Here is a 24044-nt window from a genome sequence, read left to right on the forward strand (position 1 = left end):
CTAATGACTAAACTGTTAAGTTATACGATTCCAAAAATAAATAAAAAACATAATCATTTCCCTTTTAGACACAAAACCCCCATAAAATTGAAGATGTAGGAGCGTCAAAAGTAACTAAATAGCTATAAAATATAAAAATAAATTGGGATATATAACTTTTTTTTATATATCTAATGTTCTAGTCTTGATCATCGAAAAAGTATGAATTTTGTAATTAACTACTTAAAGTGTATGTTTTTTAAGCTTTTAACATACACAAATATAAGTTATAGCCTTATATATAACTTATCATTTACGATAACTTGACAAAACTTTAATATAAATAAATGCAACCGCAAAATCTCTTTAATCTTTACGTAGATGAGACGCTTTGTCTAAAATTCTATGCACATATCCGTGACTTCCGCTCCATCTTACCTCAAAAAATCAACATTCATTTCACATCTAAATAATAAAAACAAAAACTTAATGTACGAATGAATAAATTTTAAGAAAAAAAATTATAAAAATATCCGCAACCTCATGGGTTAAATTGCATAACCTTCGGTGCAAGTCTTAGCAACCTGTCCAAAGCATGTGGTGTAAACTTCCTCGCAAACAAATGACACGCTTGGTTACTTTTCCCATTGTACTCACAATTCATGTCACCTCTAAGTTTCTCCAAAAACTCTTTTGTCACATCGTACCTCAAATACCGTGTCGGATGTGGGCCACCCTTTGACCAATCGACAAAAGTCAAAGTCCGATTCGCATTTTGTCCCCCAAATTTCCGTGTAACAAATGTAGGCAAGTAATGCTCGTCTGCGTAACATGAGCCATTACAATAATCTTGGAATACTGGAAAATATATCGTATCTGATATCACCTCAATTGCTAGGTCACGATTCATTTCAAACCATTGTGACCCTTTTCGCCATTCAGTGATTTTTACTGTTGGGTACATTTTTGAGCTGTAGCGGCCTCGACCCACGGGTCCTGGTAGGTCGTAGGACTCTACAAAATTATGGTTGGAATTGATCAGGTAAGAATATACTGTTGTAAAGTTGAACAGAGGAATACAAGTTTCTGACAGTAGAACAAATCGCTGGTTTGAGAAATCGAGAAGGGCGTTTGCTAATAGGCGACGCTCGGCTTCGATCATGCTGACTTTTCCCCATTCAACATCCTATAATCATCATAACAATAAAAAAGTTATTTTTATAATTAATGGGCATGTTATATTTATAAATTAAATATTAAAAATAGTTAGCTATCATTTTCTTTGATTTTTATTGCACTAAAGTTTTCTATATTATTAATTGGATTGTTTGAATCGTAATCATTTTGTAAAAATTAATGTTTAGCGAAAAATACTAATGAGTGACATTTAATAATATAAAAATGGGAAGTCATCAAAGATTCATGCTTGAAATTTCTAAACGGGAAAAGACATGTTTAAGACATTCAAAGCAAAGTGTACAAGTTTGATGCATGTTAGTACAACACATAAAGCAGAAAGATTTTCAAGGAGGGGTAGAAAGGTAAATTTTACGTAAAGAAAATTTCTTACCTTGCTTGGAATTCTCCGGCCATGGAAAACGGAGTGTACTTCTGGTTCTGTCCAATTGGAAGGTGGACCGGAGGAATGTACATAGATGTTGAAAAGACCATTATACCCTTTGAAGAACATCTCCCACAACGGCGACAACAACACCGATCCTCTCGTCAGAAACATGAACGCGACCTTCGGTGTTCTATCGAATGGATACTGCGCCACTTTTGGCACCATCGACGCTCTCCAGATCAACTCTCGGTCGCTCAGATCATGCATTACTTCCGTCGGATGTATGTAATTCTCCAATCTGATCTTCGGAGGCGGAGGCGGGGGGGATGAAAAAACGCCGTGGTTGTCTATTTCGGTGTCGGTGGAGAGAGAGAATTGTGTGAATTGAAGATTGAATGAGACGTTTTTGAGATGGAAAGTGAGAATCATGCCGAAACATAAACCGAATCCGAAGAAAAGTATTACAGAGATGAGATTTACTAGTTGAAATCGAGCATTGAAGGTCTTAGAGTGTGAGGCGAATGGGATTTGATTGTTCTTCATTGAAATTGGATTTCTGCGATACTTTTGATCTTCTGGCAAAAAGGGATGTGATTGGCAAAGAGAAGAAGAAAAACAATCTGTTATGGAAGCGTGAGAGATGGAACACACACATACATTCTACTCGGTTTCCCTGCAGAATATATACAATGATTAAATCTTTCAAGTTGTTTTTTCTTTTATTTTGTTTGCCTAAATTAAGCATTCATATAATTATATTAATTAATGCGATGCGATTAATATTTTACAAAAATAACGTAATCTATTTTTGTATAGAACCCGCCAATGAGGTTCAAGAATAACCACGTGTCATGTTATAACAGGTAATTCAAACATGGTAGAACAATTTAGTTTAGGTAAACTTATTCTTTGGATATACTGTTAACCAACTTAAATGTTAAAACACAATTATTTTGATTGAAAATCTATGTTATAATACTTTAATATTCATGAGATATATCAAATTAGCCACTAAAGATTCAATCACATTGAAGTCTCGATTTTTGTTAGATTTACTTCTCTTTAGACTATTAAGTGTGGACAACATGTTAAGATGTATATGTAATGGTTTGGTTCGATTATTACTTAAAATCAAACCATAACCATTACAATTGGTTAATTTATTTATCGGTTAATATTGGTTTTGATTAACAATTTTAATAAGATAATGGTTAATATCAGTTAATCATAATGATTAAAAATGACAATAAATAAATAAATATTTTTTTATAATAATTGAAAGATATAAAGTCCGTTAATATAAAAAATGGATGATTGTGAATATATAATTCTATTAATAGAAAATTTCTAATCCGATATAATTCCCAATAATTCTCCATTAAAATTTCAATTCCTAATATAATTACATATTATATATTTAATATTATATTATATTAAAAAATATTTATTAATATTATTGGTTTGGTTTTAGATCAAAACCATAACCAAACCGTATGCTACAAATTTTGTAACTCGTAAAATCCACTTAAATTACTAAAAAATTGTAAAATCCGCTTAAATTACTAAATGGTAAAATATTTTGTAACTTGAGTGGTCGATTATATTATTAATCCTAAATGTAAGTTATAAACCTCTTATAGCCGGATACAAAGGACAAACCAAATAAAATAAGTTATCATTATGATCATATCTTTAACGGCTAAGCCAAACTTGAAACTTTCATGATGATTTATATATTGCTATTATATGTGTTTGAATACTTATATGTATATAAGGTGGTTACTATAGTGTCAATCAACGATTTAATTCTTTGACGAAAACAACCTAAATATGAATTAACTAAAATCAAAATAATCATATTTGGAAAAAAGAATAGTTGCTTTAAAAATCGATGGAGTTCATCGCTTACATCCCACATGCCATTTAGGTGTCATGTTTTTTTATTATTTTTTTTTTAACAAACAACACATTAAATTTAATCACTTGTAGACTATATATATATATATATATATATATATATATATATATATATATATATATATATATATATATATATATATATATATATATATATATATTACTCTTTATTAAATTCTACATGTTACTTTTATATAATCTCTATTCTAATAAAAGAATATGTTTATTCTTTTTTTATCATGTTTCATCCTATTAAGTCTCTTAATTAGTATCATATCACTTATCAATCTATTGATTTTCCATTTTAAATTATAAATATTAAATTTCTCACTCTGATTACATTAATTATAACATTAGAAAAAAATTAAAATAAAATTAATACAAATTATAAGATAATATAATTTCATGTATTTATTTAAATTAACGATTATAATTCTATATAACTGAAAAAATATCTCTTAATTAATAATTTATTTAAAATAACTGAGTATTAATTTTAAATTTTTAATATGAAAATTTTATTAATTTTGTAACTGTAATTTCCACATATTATAAACTAATAAATATAATAATAAATGAATATTAATATTAATAATGCAGATTTTTTTTTTAATTTCCAAATACTAAAACGAAGGATACAATTTTGATTGTAGTTATTTTGAAATTTCAATTTAAAATTTGCTTAATGTTATACTTTCAAATTCTTTTTCATTAATACGATTTATGAGTTAGCTTCTAATTTTAAAGTTGCAAATCTGGTTGTGTTTATCTCTTAAGATTGACAACTTTATTAGGAAATATAGAAAAAATTTGAAAATAAAAATATCTACATGTTCAAGTGGAAATATATTTTTACTCCATGGATACCAAGAAACATAGAATTGAATTTGAAAATTATTTGTTTATTATAATTTTGAACCAAAATTATTGGCATTATTCTCTATTATAATTTTGAACCAAAATTATTGGCATTATTCTCTATATTATAGCATCTATTGAAGTTTTTAGGACTAAAAAATAAGATTAAATTAAATATTGCATATCCTAATTTTTTTTAGATCCACCACCGTTTGTTTGCGGTATCGCACAGGCACAATAGTGTAGACTCATGGCGTCGAAAGCAACGATGGTACAACTCTTAGCCACCGCCCCATCCCACAAGACTATGCATCGTAAGATGATTTATTTTATTAGAAATGAATAAATGTTTGTTAAATTAGACTTAAATAGAATAAATTACACGGATAGTTTTGCGTGTAGATGTCAAAATACACGTTCAATCATTATTTTCAAAAATTAATTCGGACCGTCCCTGTATAATTATTTTTTCACTCGGGTCGTCCATCCGGACATAAAATGTCACACCCCAAAATCGGAACGGCGGAAACGTTCTAGGGCAGAGGACGTCATGTACAATATTACAACACAGAATAATAGTAAACAAGCAAACAACATCATCCATTGCATTAATAATGTATTTTAATACAAGTGTGTTATGTACAATTTATAAGACACCAAAATATGAATCAAAATAAAGATGAGTCTTGAAAGTGTTCCATCTTCTTAAAAGTTGGCCTCGGTATCTGTCTACTGATGACATGAGAATACAAGTTATTTTGAAAGAGCTTATCAACTTTAAAGCTGATGAATTCATAAGCGTTTTAGTGTCATTGTTTGTATGAAAATGTTTGTAAGTGTTTGAATGTGTGAGCTTGTAAATGTTTGTGTCTTCTAGAAAATCCTATATTTTCTACTAAAAGTAGCCTTCTACCAAGGCATCAAAGGTGTTGTATGTTTGTTCATTGTAAAAGTGAGTATTCCTCCCAAAGGTGACTATCATTAATAAAATATAGTTTGTACATTACTGTTTATGTAAAGATCACAAAGTAAAAGTAATGGGGAAAATAATGAAGTACTGTAGTTTTATGTTATAGTGACTACTACTGTACTAACTACCTTAAACCAATTGTTAATTAAGGTGTAATGTGATATAATTGTAACCATACCTGATCGACCTAGTAAAACACAACGCTCGAAGATGTCGAGATGGTATGACATTCATCAACCGAAGACTTGCAGGTCCCACTGTAGCTAGCAACAAGGTGTAGGGCGGTCAGTCCAGTATAGATCTATACACGAATTCACGCTCTCCCTTCATAAGACTGTGGTTACAAGACGAGCCACGATAGATGCCTTGACCCGAAGTAGTGCTTCACATTTATGTTATAGAGTGTATGTATTGTATGTACTAATGTAGTGAATGTCCTTTCTGATTCTCATCATACTATGTTCTTTTGTATAGTATATAATGTGTATGAATAATATGTACTAGTGTATGATCTCTCTGTATAGTGTATAGTATGTTCTCTCTGCATGGTGTATAGTATGTATCGACTAATGTATGAGCTGACTCTTTGTATGTTTCATTGTATTAGAGGATAGTAAGTAGTATACCTCTAAACTATACCTATTATAGTTTACTAGAACTATTGTTTGAATGACTTAATCAGTTTATACACCTTTGCTACCCAAAGGTGTTGGAAACTGTAGTGAAAGCTTTATATCCTCACATGTATACATGATATATAACTAAGGATCAAACGACACTTGGACAAACAATAGAGTACTCTAAGTCCACACCCAAACAAGGAACATGAAATAGAGTGAGTCATCAGTCCTAAGATCTTCAAACCTTACTTATATAACTATATATGTATTAGACATGATTTAGACAATATATAAGTTTAAAGAATTGAAAGAAACGATTTGGTTACTAAGATCAAGTTTCATAACGAGTTTAATATGTAAAAGAGTTTGATAATCATTTTGAAGTAGTCTTGTTGACAAAATAGTTAAAAGTATAGTAAATCCATTTGTTTGCTAGTTATAAATCACACGTGATTGATATTATAACTATAGTGATTCAACTTGTATCCCCCCTAAAAACATTAAAAAAACATTTAAAAGATTAATTAAGGGGTATGAACTCACTTGTAGTGAGTGGTTTGGATGAAACTTCTGTATAGGATGCTAAGTGCCAAGTGAAGACTTGAGCACACACACAGATCCTAGTTAACATATAATGACACATATATGCATCTAATTAGTGGTCATAACAATAATTATGCAAGTAAAGACACCCTAGAACATGGAAAACACTTTGATTCAAGTGTTATAAGATCATAGGGTTGCATCTAAGGGTTGTAGGGTGTACATTGGAGTTCACGGCCCAAGAGCAAACTCTTATTGAGTTTACGGCCTAGGGTTTATGTCCCTAATGAGTTTACAGCCACAAAATCATTGTGACTTCTACCATTTTGATGTTTAAGGTCCATAGCTCAAGTTTTAAGTGTTCTAGACCAAGTTCTAAGCCTTAGGAAGGAGTTGTGGCACAAATGCACCACTTATGAGTGTTTACGGCCCAAGGAGATTGCCTTGGCCATAAACACCATATGTTCTTGAGTTTTTGTTATTTTCAAGTCCTTAAATCATCAACCTAACTAATAAACATGTAAAGGAGGTAAGAGCTTACAATTTGAAGGCTAATGAAGGGTGTTTTCGGCCCAAAACACACAAGTGTTCTTGGTGTTCTTGATAATATAAGTTCAAAACATGGAATTTGTGGATGGATTCAAGGATGAATCAAGGAGAAATGATGTATAACACGTAGATGGAAGGATTTTACTTACATTTGTGAAGATTGGAAGAAAACTGGAAGATCCTTGGGAGAGAAATCCGATTTCTCTAACTTACAATGTGAATAATGAATGAAAAATGTCTAAGTGTTATATATACTAGGGGTTCATGGCCACTTGGAGTTTACGGCCGTAAACCCAAGTGTCTTGGCCGTGAACTCCTCTTTTGAGGGTTAAATGCATAACTTGATGGATTAAAAGTTCAATTGCCATCCCCTTTCACTCATTCCTTTAGTGTATTTAGCTCAGAATGTCCATACAGACTCTAAATAGTGCCAAATGTTAGCAGAAGCAAGTTTGAGTTGATTGAAATGATTAACTATAAAATATAGAAATTTTGGGTTGTCACATAAAATGACTCTTTTACACTTAATAATTTCTTATTCATGTTTATTTAATTTTACTTGGCGGGAGACTTGTGTATTACATGAACTGATTAAAAAAAATTAAATATTAAAGGGTAAACATTATGTATTTTTTAAAGTAAAATTTTGAAATAAGGAAGGAAAAAACTATCCATTGCAATTTACAATCATATTTATTACATTTAATACTTTACATATACAAGTATAAATATTATGTGGCCTTTTAATTTTAAAAAATAAAAAAATAAAAATAAAAATTGACATGTGGATATTATTTATTTCAAAAATAACATAAAATAACAAATATCAAAACTAATGTGAGATTGACATGTGGAAAAATGAATCTTTTTTTTCTATCAGAGTATATTTATTATTTTTAAATTAAAAAAATCAAATAAGCACACCCAATCCACCCACCCCCTTCCCTTTACCTACCAGCTTTGTCTCCCATAAAATGACTCTTTCTCATCCTACCCTCTTCATCTCCATCCATTAGACAACTTCTCTCTCCTCTATTTCACTTTCTTGCATTCTTCGATGACCTGGATCTCCCCATCCACCGCCTTCATTGCTTCAGTAGGTCTAAGAAGATCTGATGAGATCGTGAAACACTCCACCATCTGATTCTTCATCATCCTCATTCTCTTTTGAAACAATCCACCATCGTATACATTCTGACATCACCATCGGAATCTAAAACCTGATACTATAACCAGAATCAACACCAATTTCTGTTTTGAAGCTAGAACCAGAATCAGAAACCAGATATTAAAACCATAAAAGCTTAAACCTAAATGAAATCAAGCAACAATTTTCTGAAATCTGGAACCAAAATAAACCAAAATATGGAACTATAATGAACACAAAATCCTAATAAAAAAATGTAATCAACATCAATTTTCGAGATGAAATCCTCAAACCTAAAATCGGCCATGCAAGGTCACACAAGAAAACAAAGTAAAAAATGTGGAGAAAATGACAGTCAGAAACTGTTGTAATAGAGGATGACAAAGAGAAAACGAACTAGCCGAATCAATCTTTGGTTGCTAAACCTTCATCTTTCTATGGCATACCTGTTTTCCATAGCTTCCATGGCTTCGAAATAGAACCGGGAAGAGAATAATTGTTCGTCAGAGAAGATGGAGGCATGTCTTTCTTTGTTCGGTGGCCTTGACATAGCTTCTCCATCATTTGGGGGCACTGAGTGGAGGTCTTCGGCAGGATAACATCCAGGCAGTTGTGGTCACTTTCTCAACCACCCTTTCCTAATATGGTGTTAGGATTCTATGTTTTAGGTTATATTGAGGTGGGGTAGGGTGGGGTTGAAAATTATTTATTATATCTTTTTTATATATAAAATAAATTATAATAAAATTAAAAATAAAATATGTAACGACCCGTTCCCGGTATGTTAATTAATTGTTAATGGACTAAGTTTTCAAGAGGGACTCGGCGAGTTCTAGCCTGACTCGCCGAGTCGGGTCGCGTCTGAGGGCACGCGTGAGCTGGCGACTCGACGAGTCCGTAATATGGACTCGGCGAGTCCACCTGTCTGGGTGAAACCCTAAATTTCCCGGGTTGCCCACTATTTATACCACCTTATAGCCCCCATTCTCGCCTCCCTCACCCTGAGAACACAGTGTTAGAGCCCCAAACCTCCATTGAAGAGCTTATTTGTGTTTGGTGCCCTATTTGTGAAGGTGTGAAGAAGGAGAAGAAGAAAGAAGCAAGGAGAAGGGCTGGAGTGCAAAGATCCAAGGCCAAATCAGAGCTAATAGAGGTATTTTCGGAGTTCCAACTTATTATATGCTTTAAACTTCCATTAGAGCTCTCCTAAGAGCTAGTTGATGCTTGTTCCAAGCCTTACACTTGCATGAATGTCTTATTGAGTCGGAATATCCATGGATCTGAATGTTGGGGTGTTGTAGAGCCCAGATCTACTGTCTTTTTGGAGTTATATTGCATGATAACCATAGATCTACCCATTTTATGCATCTTTTAGCCTTATTTCCCTTATTCATGAGGTTGTGCACGTAAAGTTGGAAACTTTACGTGGTAAAACAGCTTATTGGACTCAGATCTATCAATTGTATGCATTGGATTCAAATAAAATCAAGTAGAAATCAGTTGCATGGCGGCGACTCGGCGAGTCGGAAGAACGACTCGACGAGTCGGGTCGCGAGCCACGAGTCCCTCAGTTTTTATCAGTGTCGAGTGTACGAGGTGAGTTAGAGAGTGGACTCAGCGAGTTGAGAGTGGACTCAGTGATGGAGGGACTCGACGAGTTTGTTCATACAACTCGGCGAGTCCAAGGCAATCTTCTTGAGGATCAAGAACAACTCGTCGAGTCTGTTCATACGACTCGGCGAGTCAGATGAAGATTGTCTGAGTTCTTGGATCAAGTGGGTACTCGTCGAGTCGATGCCAGACTCGACGAGTAGCAGTGAGCAGTAATGAAAAGTGAGAGTAGGACTCGACGAGTTGGGTAGCCAACTCGGCGAGTCAGCCCAAAAGAGAGTTGACCTTGACTGTGGGTAAAAGAGTCATTTTACCCCAAGCGCAGTGTTTAGTATTGATTGAGTGTGTTTATGGACTTGTAGCCGAGGAGATTCAGGAGCAGCCGCCGTTAGCTTTCCGAGCCACACACTCAGCAGCCAGCTTACGAGGTGAGTTTCCTTCCAGTAGGAACGGGTCTAAGGCCACAATGCCGGCCCGTTCAGTTAGCAGTAGTTTCCGGATTTAGGTCCGATGCAGCAGTTAGTATGTTCGATGCCTTCGTGGTTCGACAGGGTTGTGTGCTATGTTTTATGTGTTCCGGGCCACGGCCCGATGTAGCATGTCGTATATGTGTTATGCTAGTTGATGTGTTATGCCATGCCATGTTCAGTCAGACAGTTCCGGACTTCGGTCCGATGCAGGGGACAAGGTCCCAGTCAGTTCCGGACTTCGATCCGATGCAGTTAGTTCCGGACTTCGGTCCGATGCAGGGGACAAGGTCCCAGTCAGTTCCGGACTTCGGTCCGATGCAGTTAGTTCCGGACTTCGGTCCGATGCAGGGGACAAGGTCCCAGTCAGTTCCGGACTTCGGTCCGATGCAGTTAGTTCCGGACTTCGGTCCGATGCAGGGGACAAGGTCCCAGTCAGTTCCGGACTTCGGTCCGATGCAGTCAGTTCCGGACTTCGGTCCGATGCAGTAGTTCCGGACTTCGGTCCGATGCAGGGGACAAGGTCCCAGTCGGTTCCGGACTTCGGTCCGATGCAGTGGGCAAGGCCCAATATGTGTTTATATGTTATTGTATGGTATGTGGTAGTTTGGGGGAGCTCACTAAGCTTCGTGCTTACAGTTTCAGTTTTGGTTTCAGGTACTTCCGCAAGCAAAGGGAAGAGCTCGGGATGACGGCATCGCACACACTACCGCCTCAGCTTTAGCCTGGGATTGATTTAGTTGTTTGATTTGATGTAGTACGATACAGCTTTCCGCACAGTATTTTATCATGTTTTGGAATACGTCACGCATGGTTTTATTATATGATACTCTGATGACAGTTTTGATTATATTAAAAACAAAAATTTTTGGGTCGTATTTTTGGGTCGTTTCAAGTTGGTATCAGAGCCCTGGTTTGAGGGATTCGGATACACTTTCGGGTGTATCTGAACTCAAACTAAGGGAATTAAAAGATTTTAATAAAATAAAAAAATGTTTTACAAACAGAAATTTTGAAAACACTTAGAAGAAAGAATTGTTTTAACAAGATAGAGGTGTGTGCATGCGGTCAGCCGAGCTCAAGTAAGTACTCCCAAATTACCCATACAAATTATTTGTTCAGTTTCAGTTTCAGTAGAACAACATACTAGTATAGGGCTAAGGATCTAGGAGAATGCCTTATGTGCCTGTTTATGTGTTACAACTTTATGAGTATTGCATGCTAGAATTGAGTAGACAGCAGTAGGATAGCCTGGTTAGGTTATGCCTGATAGTACGAGCTTAGCATCTTATGCTAGTGCAGTTTCTTGTTATGAGAATAGTTTGCTTGAGTCTGTTTTCCGTGTCCGAATGCTGCTTGCTTTGTGCTCAGTGGGGTTCCGAGTGATGGGAGTTAGCCATTAGGTGAACACGTCACACCACATGTGACTAGGATTGAATAATCTCAGAGTACTGGAAAATGGCCCTATTGCGCAGCTCTTGTTTGAGTCCAACCGTTATAGGGACGGGTCTTTTACTCGAAGGATTATCTGATCCTCATCACATGTGATGGTGTTTAGGTAATGGCTAATTGGCGTTATGAGGAAACCTTCAGCAGCTGAGGACCAGTTGTGTCGAGCTTGAAGTTTCCCCTAGGACAAGCCTAGGATGAGAGTATCAGAGAATGACAGTAGTAGAAGTGACTTGGTGGAGTCAAGGCGGTTCTTGAGGAAAGTACAGATAGATGTGGAAGGTAGTAGGGGCCCATACTACTGAAAGCAGAGGATCCGTACTCGAATTAAGGAAGGCCAAGACAAGACCAGGAAGCTATTAGTCGTATCATGATCCCTTGAAATATTTCAGTGTTCTGATGTTATTATGATATGTTTCAGAATGGTAGTTTTGCGTCCGAGGCCAGCAGCCGGCAGTTCAGATGTCGGAGGGGGATCAGGATCGGGATCAGGCCCAGAGGCCGGGCAGATGGATGAGCAGACTAGGGAGTTCCTTTCTTCCGAGGTTACCCGCATCATACTAGAGCAGACTCCTGTGATCTTCGGTTCGATCAAGGAGGGTATTTTAGAGTTGATGGATGAGCGATTGAGTACTTTTCGGGCTGAGATGGCGGCCGTGATGGGGTCGCGCACTCTTACATTCAGGGAGTTCAGGGCGTGCGGAGCTCCAGACTATCATGGGTCGTGGGACCCCATAGCGAGTACCAGGTGGTTGGCGGATGTGGCCAACGCATTCCGCACCAGCAGATGTCCCGAAGGGGAAAGGTCAGATTGGCGTCCTGTCTTCTGAAGGACAGGGCACGGGATTGGTGGGAGGAGGTTGGACACGCCATCGGGGATGATGTGGCGTTGGATGCTATGACCTGGACTGATTTCTCTACCAGGTTCAGGGCGGAGTTTGCACCGGTCATTGAGGTGCAGCAGCTAGCCAGGGAGTTCCAGGATCTTACCCAGACTACCGAGACAGTGGCGGAGATCACCGCCAAGTTCAGGGAGAGGGCTCTTCTTGTTCCTCAGTATGCAGCCGATGAGGAGATGAAGAAGGCCCGTTATCATGAGATGTTGCGGAGTGATATCCGCATGTTTGTGAGCCGGTCCAGTTGTAAAACGCTGGACGACATGATTGCTAGAGCCAGGGAGAGGGAGATTGATCTTGAGATGGAGAGGAAGAGGAAACCGGAGGCGGTTTCGGGTTCAGGTAGTGCGGGCAAAAAGCCCAAGGTTTCAGATCACAGGTCCAGGAGTCAGCAGAGCCACGGTCGATGTGGCAAGTGTGGGAGGATGCACGAGGGGGCGTGCAAGGCAGGGAGTTCCGGCTGCTACAAGTGCGGTCGGGTTGGGCATATGAGCAGGGATTGTACGGCCCCTGCTACTGCGGTTTCAGCATCAGATCTGATTTGCTTTCAGTGCAATCAGAGGGGACACAAAAGGTCCCAGTGTCCCAGTTTAGCTGCAGCAGGGAAGGTGGTTGCACCTGCCCCTGCCACCCTGAGGATTACGGATGGCCGGCAGGGCCGAGCTGATGCGCCGGTGGCGAAGAGCAGGGCATTTCAGATGACAGCAGAGGAGGCGCGAGCGACTCCTGATGTGGTGACGGGTATGAATCTTTCCTTCATCTTTTGTTATTATATTGCTTGAATATTACTTGATGATATGTTATTAGGGTCGTTCTCGATGAACGGCATCCCCGCTTTGGTATTGTTCGATTCGGGGGCTACCCGATCATTTGTATCGCTTGCGCTTAGCAGAGCTCCCGAGGAGCTGGATTGCCCACTAGAGGTTGAGATAGCAGATGATAGGACCGTGAGGGTCAGCAGAGTACATAGAGGGTGTTCCCTTCAGATATTTGACGAGCAGTTTCCAGTGGACCTGGTTCCTATTCCCCTACGTGGGAATAAAGTTATCGTGGGCATGGATTGGCTGAGCCCCAATGGGGCGGTGATTGATTGTGAGCTACAGCTAGTGAGGGTTCACACTCCCAGTGGGGGAGAAATAGTGATTCAGGGCGAGAGGCCCCAGCGAGGACCGATCTTTTGTTCCGCCGCGAGGGCGAGGCGCTATGTCCAGCAGGGTTGCGCCGGTTTTGTAGCCTACGTCTTGGATGCCCGGGAGAAGGGCAAGACGGCGATTGATGATGTTCCTGTTGTTCGTGACTACCCGGATGTGTTTCCCGAGGATTTGCCGGGGATACCTCCAGAGAGATAGGTTGAGTTCAGGATCGATCTAGTTCCTGGTGCGGCTCCGATAGCCAAAGCACCATATCGGCTAGCTCCCCCTGAGATGCAGGAGTTGTCTACGCAGCTTCAGGAGCTGTTAGACAAGGGTTTCATTCGGCCGAGCAGTTCGCCTTGGGGAGCGCCGATCTTATTTGTGAGGAAGAAGGATGGGTCGCATCATATGTGCATTGATTATCGGGAGTTGAATAAAGTAACGGTGAAGAACCGTTACCCACTTCCGAGGATAGATGACTTGTTTGATCAGCTTCAGGGAGCGTCTTGGTTCTCCAAGATCGATCTACGCTCCGGTTATCATCAGATGAGAGTTAGAGATGAGGACGTACAGAAGACTGCTTTCAGGACCCGGTATGGTCATTATGAGTTCGTGGTGATGCCTTTTGGGCTCACCAATGCCCCAGCCGCGTTCATGGATCTCATGAACCGCGTGTGCAGACCGATGCTGGATCGGTCGGTGATAGTATTTATAGATGACATCTTGGTATATTCCAAGACTCAGGGGCAGCACGAGGAGCACCTGCGGGAGGTGTTGGAGACTTTGAGGAGGGAGAGACTTTTCGCTAAGTTCTCCAAGTGCGAGTTCTGGTTGCGCGAGGTGCAGTTTCTTGGGCATCTCGTTAACCAGAAGGGTATTTTGGTTGATCCGGCCAAGATTGAGGCCGTGATGCAGTGGGAGGTCCCGAGGTCTCCATCTGAGATTCGGAGCTTCCTAGGGTTGGCAGGGTATTATCGGAGATTTATCCAGGACTTCTCCAAGATAGCGGTGCCGCTCACCCGACTAACCAAGAAGTCGGTGGTTTTTTGTTGGGGGCCTGAGCAGCAGGCGGCGTTCGAGACTCTCAGGCAGAGATTGTGCGAGGCTCCGATCCTTACCTTGCCAGAGGGCGTAGAGGATTTCGTAGTCTACTGTGATGCTTCGATCACAGGTATGGGAGCAGTATTGATGCAGCGAGGCCATGTGGTAGCTTATGCCTCGAGACAGTTGAAGCCTCACGAGGCTAACTATCCTACCCACGATTTGGAACTGGGGGCAGTTGTGTTCGCCCTCAAGATTTGGAGACATTACCTTTATGGGGTCCGCTGTACTATTTACACGGATCACAAGAGTTTGCGATATCTTATGGATCAGCCGAGTTTGAACATGAGACAGAGGAGATGGTTAGACGTGCTGAAGGACTATGACTGTGAGATCCTTTATCATCCAGGGAAGGCCAATGTGGTGGCCGACGCCCTGATCCGCAAGGTGTCGACGGCCCCTATCAGAGATCTGTGTATGAGGATGACAGTGATCACTTCCTTGTTGGAGCGGATCAAGGAGACTCAGATGGAGGGTCTCAAGGAGGAGAGGCATAAGTGTGAGAGGATAGTGGGCCGAGTGGCTGCATTTGAGTACGACAGTCGTGGTTTGCTGACACTTCATGGTAGGATATGGGTACCGTACTGGGGTGGAGTACGGCAAGTATTGATGGACGAGGCTCATAAGTCTCGGTTTTCTATCCACCCAGGGGCGACGAAGATGTATCGAGATCTTCGATCGGATTATTGGTGGCCCTGCATGAAGCGAGATGTCGCTTGGTATGTGGAGAGATGTTTGACCTGTCGGAAGGTCAAGGCGGAGCACCAGAGACCTCACGGCAAGATGCAGCCGTTAGACATTCCCGTGTGGAAATGGAAGGATATCACCATGGATTTTGTCACCAAACTTCCCAGGACCGCACGTGGAGTGGACTCGATATGGGTAGTGGTGGATCGGTTGACGAAGAGTGCCCATTTTATCCCGATCCAGGAGAGTATATCGGCGGAAAAGTTAGCCGGCATCTATGTGCGGGAGATAGTGGCACGTCATGGAGTGCCGGTATCGGTGGTGTCAGACCGAGATGTCCGTTTCACCTCCAGATTCTGGAAGCGGTTCCACGACGAGATGGGTACTCGTCTTCATTTTAGTACCGCTTTCCATCCTCAGACTGACGGGCAGAGCGAGAGGACGATTCAGACTCTCGAGGACATGCTTAGGACATGTGTTCTAGACTTTGGGGGCAGTTGGGATACGTATCTTCCGTTAGCGGAATTCTCGTATAACAACAGTTATCATGCGAACATTGATCGACCTCCTTTTGAGATGTTATATGGCAGGAAGTGCAGGACCCCGATTTGTTGGGGTGAGGTCGGTCAGCGAGTCATAGGGAGCACCGAAGTGGTGCTCAAGACGACGGAGTTGATCCAGCAGGTCCGTAGTAGGCTGCAGACTGCGCAGAGTCGACAGAAGAGCTACGCCGACAGGAGGCGTTCAGACTTGGAGTTCCAGGTGGGAGATATGGTTCTTCTGAAGGTCTCACCTTGGAAAGGTGTCATCAGGTTCCGGAAGAGGGGCAAATTGGGCCCCAGATTTATTGGTCCCTTCAGGGTTTTGGCCCGGGTGGGTCGGGTTGCTTATCGGTTAGATCTCCCTGAGGAGCTTAGTCAGATACACAACACCTTCCACGTGTCGCAGTTGAGAAAGTGTTTGGTGGATGAGTCAGCAGTCGTTCCCCTAGTGGATATTCAGGTTGATAGCAGCCTGAATTATATTGAGAGACCGATCGCGATTCTGGATCGGAAGATCAAAACCTTGAGGAACAAGGTCATACAGCTAGTGAAGGTGCAGTGGCAGCACCGGAAGGGATCTGAATGGACGTGGGAGGCTGAGGAGGAGATGAGAGCGCACTACCCGGAGTTATTCGCAGATCCAGCCGTAGCAGACTTCGAGGACGAAGTCTGAGACAAGTGGGGGAGATTTGTAACGACCCGTTCCCGGTATGTTAATTAATTGTTAATGGACTAAGTTTTCAAGAGGGACTCGACGAGTTCTAGCCTGACTCGCCGAGTCGGGTCGCGTCTGAGGGCACGCGTGAGCCGGCGACTCGACGAGTCCGTAATATGGACTCGGCGAGTCCACCTGTCTGGGTGAAACCCTAAATTTCCCGGGTTGCCCACTATTTATACCACCTTATAGCCCCCATTCTCGCCTCCCTCACCCTGAGAACACAGTGTTAGAGCCCCAAACCTCCATTGAAGAGCTTATTTGTGTTTGGTGCCCTATTTGTGAAGGTGTGAAGAAGGAGAAGAAGGAAGAAGCAAGGAGAAGGGCTGGAGTGCAAAGATCCAAGGCCAAATCAGAGCTAATAGAGGTATTTTCGGAGTTCCATCTTATTATATGCTTTAAACTTCCATTAGAGCTCTCCTAAGAGCTAGTTGATGCTTGTTCCAAGCCTTACACTTGCATGAATGTCTTATTGAGTCGGAATATCCATGGATCTGAATGTTGGGGTGTTGTAGAGCCCAGATCTACTGTCTTTTTGGAGTTATATTGCATGGTAACCATAGATCTACCCATTTTATGCATCTTTTAGCCTTATTTCCCTTATTCATGAGGTTGTGCACGTAAAGTTGGAAACTTTACGTGGTAAAACAGCTTATTGGACTCAGATCTATCAATTGTATGCATTGGATTCAAATAAAATCAAGTAGAAATCAGTTGCATGGCGGCGACTCGGCGAGTCGGAAGAACGACTCGACGAGTCGGGTCGCGAGCCACGAGTCCCTCAGTTTTTATCAGTGTCGAGTGTACGAGGTGAGTTAGAGAGTGGACTCAGCGAGTTGAGAGTGGACTCAGTGATGGAGGGACTCGACGAGTTTGTTCATACAACTCGGCGAGTCCAAGGCAATCTTCTTGAGGATCAAGAACAACTCGTCGAGTCTGTTCATACGACTCGGCGAGTCAGATGAAGATTGTCTGAGTTCTTGGATCAAGTGGGTACTCGTCGAGTCGATGCCAGACTCGACGAGTAGCAGTGAGCAGTAATGAAAAGTGAGAGTAGGACTCGACGAGTTGGGTAGCCAACTCGGCGAGTCAGCCCAAAAGAGAGTTGACCTTGACTGTGGGTAAAAGAGTCATTTTACCCCAAGCGCAGTGTTTAGTATTGATTGAGTGTGTTTATGGACTTGTAGCCGAGGAGATTCAGGAGCAGCCGCCGTTAGCTTTCCGAGCCACACACTCAGCAGCCAGCTTACGAGGTGAGTTTCCTTCCAGTAGGAACGGGTCTAAGGCCACAATGCCGGCCCGTTCAGTTAGCAGTAGTTTCCGGATTTAGGTCCGATGCAGCAGTTAGTATGTTCGATGCCTTCGTGGTTCGACAGGGTTGTGTGCTATGTTTTATGTGTTCCGGGCCACGGCCCGATGTAGCATGTCGTATATGTGTTATGCTAGTTGATGTGTTATGCCATGCCATGTTCAGTCAGACAGTTCCGGACTTCGGTCCGATGCAGTTAGTTCCGGACTTCGGTCCGATGCAGGGGACAAGGTCCCAGTCAGTTCCGGACTTCGGTCCGATGCAGTTAGTTCCGGACTTCGGTCCGATGCAGGGGACAAGGTCCCAGTCAGTTCCGGACTTCGGTCCGATGCAGTCAGTTTCGGACTTCGGTCCGATGCAGTTTCCGGGCTTCGGCCCGATGCAGTGGGCAAGGCCCAATATGTGTTTATATGTTATTGTATGGTATGTGGTAGTTTGGGGGAGCTCACTAAGCTTCGTGCTTACAGTTTCAGTTTTGGTTTCAGGTACTTCCGCAAGCAAAGGGAAGAGCTCGGGATGATGGCATCGCACACACTACCGCCTCAGCTTTAGCCTGGGATTGATTTAGTTGTTTGATTTGATGTAGTACGATACAGCTTTCCCCACAGTATTTTATCATGTTTTGGAATACGTCACGCATGGTTTTATTATATGATACACTGATGACAATTTTGATTATATTAAAAACAAAAATTTTTGGGTCGTATTTTTGGGTCGTTTCAAAATAATAAGGGTAATATAGTCATTTTATGTCTGACAAAGGATACGTCAAGCAAACTTAAACTAAAGAAGGATGAAGCGTGCACATCTAAAAAACCAAGGGATGGTCCGAGTTAATTTTTTATAACATCCTGACGAAGTATGAAGGTTTATGGTATTTAGCCCTTGTGTATAAGAAAGCTTGCAAAATGGCCGATAATGGCATTTTGTAATTTTAGACCGAGATCTAGTAGGATGGGCGTACGTTGCGTACGCAGGGCGTATGTGCGAGGGATTAGTACGTTGGGCATACGTGCGAGGGTTTCAAACTCTAAATTTTAGGTTTTGGACCTTATTTAAACATCTTTATGGCCTCCAACCTCATCTTTCATCAGCCTCCAACACCTTCATTCGACTTTAGCAAACCTTAGCTACTTGTTTAAGCATTCTTGACCTTTGAGTGTGTTTTTGGTGGTCTTGAAGGAGAAAGAAGGAAGTAGAACCACCTTGGAAGCTTAAAGGAGCCTTGGATCTACGATCTTCACCTCTCTAGCAACCTCCAAGAGGTATAAAGTTTCAAACTTGGCTTGTATTTCCTTAGATCTTGCTAGGTTCTTGATTCATGAGCATTTTGTCTGAAGTCTTGACCTTTTTGGAGTATGGCATGCTTTAGTCCATTCTAGTTGTCTTTTTAGATGTTTTGAGGGGTTTAAAAGCATAAAAATAGGGGTTTGGATCTTAATCCTGCTCCATGCATGTGTTTGTTTGTCTAAATGGGTTAAGAGGATGGGGTTTTAGCATTTATCACTTATTGGCAATGCAAGACCATAAAGTTGGAAACTTTATGGTCAAGGATGATATTTGGGACTTGGATCTGCAATTTGGTCGTAATAGCTTAAGTATTAAGCTCTTAACTCGTTAAAAAGAAGTCCAATTGTGTATGCTGGGGATGCCATTTGGAACGTTGTGTGTATGCAGTTCCAGCCCCGACTCCTCGAACATTGAGTACGCCCAGCGTACGAGGATTGAGTTGACTTGGTAAGGGTGGATTCGCTGATTTTGTTGATTTTGACCGATTTTGACCAAGGGTATTTTGGGAATTATTATAAATTTAGAATGAGAAATGTTTAAATTATTAGGAGTCGGGTAGATCCAGTTGTCGGAGTAGAGATTCGTTTCAACTGTATTCAGACTGAGAGGTGAGTTTTCCTCACTGTACTTATGGGTCGAAGGCACCAAGGCTGGCCAATTGGGTTGGATATCCTATTTTGTTGTATGTTGTTATGCAGAGTTATGTGGTATTGGCTATGTGATTAGACTGGTAGATCTATAAGAATGCTTGTCTTGCTGTTATTGATTGATAATGTTATGTATCGATATGTTATGCTTTACTGGGTTGAGGAGTACCAGATTATACTGAATTCCAAGATACCCAGGGCAGTTCGGATGAACTGAAGGCCTGCGAGGCGATCCAGTCAGGCCGAAGGCCCAGAGAGAGGTCCACATAGGCTGAAGGCCTGGTGGGGCGGTCCGGTCATGTTGAAGGCTCTTTATGGATGTTGTTGTTTGTTATTTTATATGGTGGTACCTTGGGGGAACTCACTAAGCCTTGGCTTACAGTTTTAGTTTTGTTTCAGGTACATCTGAAGGTCGTGGCAATGCGAATGTGTGATCGTGCACATCCTTTGGTTTTATGTTATATGGATTTTTCAGACACTTTGATTTCTAAGAAACACTTTTGAAACAATGGTTTTGTAAACATTATGTACTGAATTGTTGTTTTTGAAAAGTTAAAATTTGTTGGGATTTTTGAGATGTTACATTTTTTTAAAATAGGTACTAAACATGACTTTTGGCACATGCACAAATGATGATTCGTGTAATTTACCTTATTAAATAAAGAGTAAATTACACGAATCGTGCATGTGGTTTTGGATAATTTGCCTACTTGGTCCTTAACTTTTTTTTAATGCCGACCATCCTTATTGTTTGTTTTTATTGCATGCTTAGTCCTTACCGAACATAAAAGGACCATTTTACTCTTATTAAATTTATTTTTTAATTTATTTGTCTTTTAAATTATTTTTATTATTATTAAAATCCAATGGACCCCACCACACAACCCTAATCCCACCCATCCCCCACCCTCCTCTTTGTTCATGTTCTAGAATAATTGCTATGTTGGCACCGTTGAAGTGCTCCTCAAGAAAATCAAATTGACTCCAAAAATTGAAATCATGGAATCTAACAACATCATTACACCTTTCTCCCTCAAATCTTATCATATGATCAACCCTTCGATTTCTTCCAATGTGAATAAAACACTTGGAACAAAGATGACTCTACATACCTACATCTATGATGATTTGAATGCAATCTCTCAAGAAACAAAAAAACATTCTCTAACAATTTGATTCATCTGAAGCTTATAATTTTACTTACATGAATGTTGAACCAAGACATGGTGATTCATATGTCTGCCCATTTTGTTTTAGTTCTTTCTATCACTGCCATCATTCATATTTTTGAATTTCTTTGTTGAACAGCAAGTTTGACCACCAGATGAATTGACTCCAAAAGATAAATCTTCTAATATGGTATCTAAGAAATATAAAGTGCCTATAGTCGAAGATAACTCCTTGTTTTTCATCTTCGTTTTTTTTATTTGATTTTTGACTGGATGACAAAGCATTGGTAGTCGTATTTTTATTACTGGAGAGTAGCTTTTGTTATTTTTTTTACTATAAGGGAGGTATGAACATCACTAGCATCATTCACAAGCAATTGAAACCAATTCTTATAATTATTGTGTTGAGCTTAAAACATGTGTGTCGACGAGGTGACCAAGTTAACTTTCTTCCCGGGACGATGTTTCTAAAGTAGGTGGTATATCGTGTTGGTGGAGTAAGCGGAGGATGTCGTATTGGCAGTGCGGTTCGATGTTGTAACACCCGTAGATTCGGGCTCGTCAATTAAGATATAATAAAAGATATTAATGAAAATTTTGATATAAGATTATTTAGGATAAATAATCTTAACCAATTTATAGTATATGTGATAAGAGTTCCATACATATAAAGAATGTTGAAATCCGACTTCGTATGAAGAAGTAATACTTAATTGAAGTTTTACGATTAAACAGAAACGACTGTGCGTATCGTAAAAAGTGAAGTTTTGATAAATTACTTTTTTTTGCCTAAAAGGTTCAAATGAAAGTCATAATAGTCATTAAGCCGAGAGCGTACATATAAAGAACGTCCAAATCTGACTTTGTGAGAGGAAGTTATAATTTTTCGAAGTTTCAGCGTAGCACTGCAGGCACAAAAATCGAAATACTAATCGGTTGATTATTATCCGAAACAATATAAACAAGAATTGAAAATCTTATAAATTTGAACCAGTCGATATAAAGACAATCGATAATGAAGTTCGTATCCAAAGGTTATGAATTTCACACGAATTTTAATAGTCTAAACCGGTCTAAATATGAAATTTGTTAGAGCAAGAATTAGATAGTGAGGCCTTAATGAAAATTTTAGATCTTGTCGATAGCTACGCTTGTATATAAAATTATGAAAAAATGGAGCTCGTATGCGAAAAATTATGGCCATCTGAAGATTTTAGGAAAATACCTGTGCTGGTGATGTGGCATCACCAGAGTGCGCCACGTGGAAAATCGGCCACCCACTTCATCAAGAGACAAGAGGACATGGCACCATGATATATGGACACGTGACACCACGAAAAAGCGACACATGTCGACATTCTAGAATGATGACGCGGACAAGCAGCATAACGACACGATGTAAACGACCAGTGGAGCCAGCAAGGTCAGAGGACGCAAACCGGACCCTTATATGCACGACTTGCTTATATTTTTTTTGGATATAAATAATCGCCTCCATATAAGCTCCATCCCTCACACCCCTATAGCTTCTGTCTCAATTTCTCTCAACAATTTTAGCACATTTTTCTTAGGGTTATGTGCTCCAGCGAAGCCCTACAACCCCTGAGGTATTCAACCAAGTAGTAGCCATCCAATAGGAGCCATGTGAGTGCGATTTCCTTACTTTGGTCGGGAAGAACCTTTGTAAGTTAAGCTACATACTTTTTCTTTTAGTGTAACTTATATTTATAGTCATAAACAAGATTTGTCACGTTTATATTTTATTGTGAATCTATAAACAAGATTTATCAATGATTACAAATCATAAATACCGATTAATCTACTTACAAGAAAGGTGTCTAAATTTGTCACGTTGACTTGGTTATTAGATATTAGAAATGCTACATGCTGAAATGGTCTTGCCTCCTAACTGTCATGCATGGCTGATCCTTACTTGATAGATCTTGATGTTGACATTGAGATTTGTAAGGAGTCTAGACTATAATTACTATAGTCACTAGGATTACGAAACTAAACTAACGCTTGGTACTTTATGCGTCTATGTCTTTTTCAAAGTACGAAGCGAAGCGCTACCAAAATCGTCATTCATACACTTTTTGCAAGCGAGTACATAGTTACTTTCATCTTACACATAGATATGAAGTATCTAGATAATTGCATGTCTAATGTGCTTATTATTTGTGTCGAAAAATGCTTTGTGTTAGATAAAGCAATATGAGATGATATTTAATTGATTTAATCATATAAGTATTTTACACTTATAAATAAGTATTTGGTGGTTATAGGTGATGAGAGATAGTGATGATAGATAGGTAATGATAAATCGGTGATGGTAAATAAGTAATGATAAATAGGTGATGGAGATGAGATATGATTAGGAGATGTCATAACCTTGATGTGCGATATTATGATGTAGTCATCTACCAGAGTATAGATGGTGGTTACACACTATTCTATACAGTCCTGTAGAACACTATTGGGTCTAAAAAATGGTTTATACTTTAATTTTCTAAGCAATTGTAGTTTTCGGTCAAGGACCAAAAATACCTTTGGGTTTACTTTTCTAAGAAATTGTTGTAAACGTGTTTATGATTGTAAATGTGTTTACGAATACTATTCCCTATAAATAGTGTTAGTAGATGCTAGATGGAAGAAGTCGTTTATAGTCGTATGTGCGTGTTTCGAGTCCATTGTACCTGATGTTTGCAACCAATATAAACATGTACAATTTGGATCTTTCTTGCTTCTTCTACTTCTTGTTTTATCATTTTAGCTTGTTCTTTGTATTGATCACTAGCTGGTTCTTAGTTTTTGGGGACTTACAATTGGTATCAGAGCTAAAATGATTCTACTTCGTGTGCAGGTAAAGTAGCGGAAGATG

The 24044-nt window shown here is 39.8% G+C and overlaps 1 protein-coding gene across 1 annotated transcript; it reads right to left on the reverse strand.

The window, feature by feature from the left end:
* Positions 1 to 303: 303 nt before the first annotated feature.
* Positions 304 to 2232, reverse strand: LOC145036584 (glycosyltransferase BC10-like). The gene is made up of 2 exons (XM_078985043.1): positions 1550 to 2232; positions 304 to 1165 (listed from the first exon to the last, which is right to left on the reverse strand). Exons 1-2 carry the CDS (start codon positions 2084 to 2086, stop codon positions 521 to 523), a joined length of 1182 nt encoding a protein of 393 aa, XP_078841169.1. The 5' UTR covers positions 2087 to 2232; the 3' UTR covers positions 304 to 520.
* Positions 2233 to 24044: the final 21812 nt, after the last annotated feature.

The sequence above is a fragment of the Lactuca saligna genome, chromosome 3 (assembly GCF_052625555.1).
Source record: "Lactuca saligna cultivar CGN05327 chromosome 3, ASM5262555v1, whole genome shotgun sequence".
Taxonomy (NCBI): Eukaryota; Viridiplantae; Streptophyta; class Magnoliopsida; order Asterales; family Asteraceae; genus Lactuca; species Lactuca saligna.

Excerpts from the sequence above, each read along its gene's own strand:
- LOC145036584 (XM_078985043.1), bottom strand. The coding sequence starts at position 2,086 with ATGAAGAACAATCAAATCCCATTCGCCTCACACTCTAAGACCTTCAAT. Across the intron at positions 1,166-1,549 it reads GCCGGAGAATTCCAAGCAAG|GATGTTGAATGGGGAAAAGT; the intron begins GTAAGAAATTTT and ends TGATGATTATAG.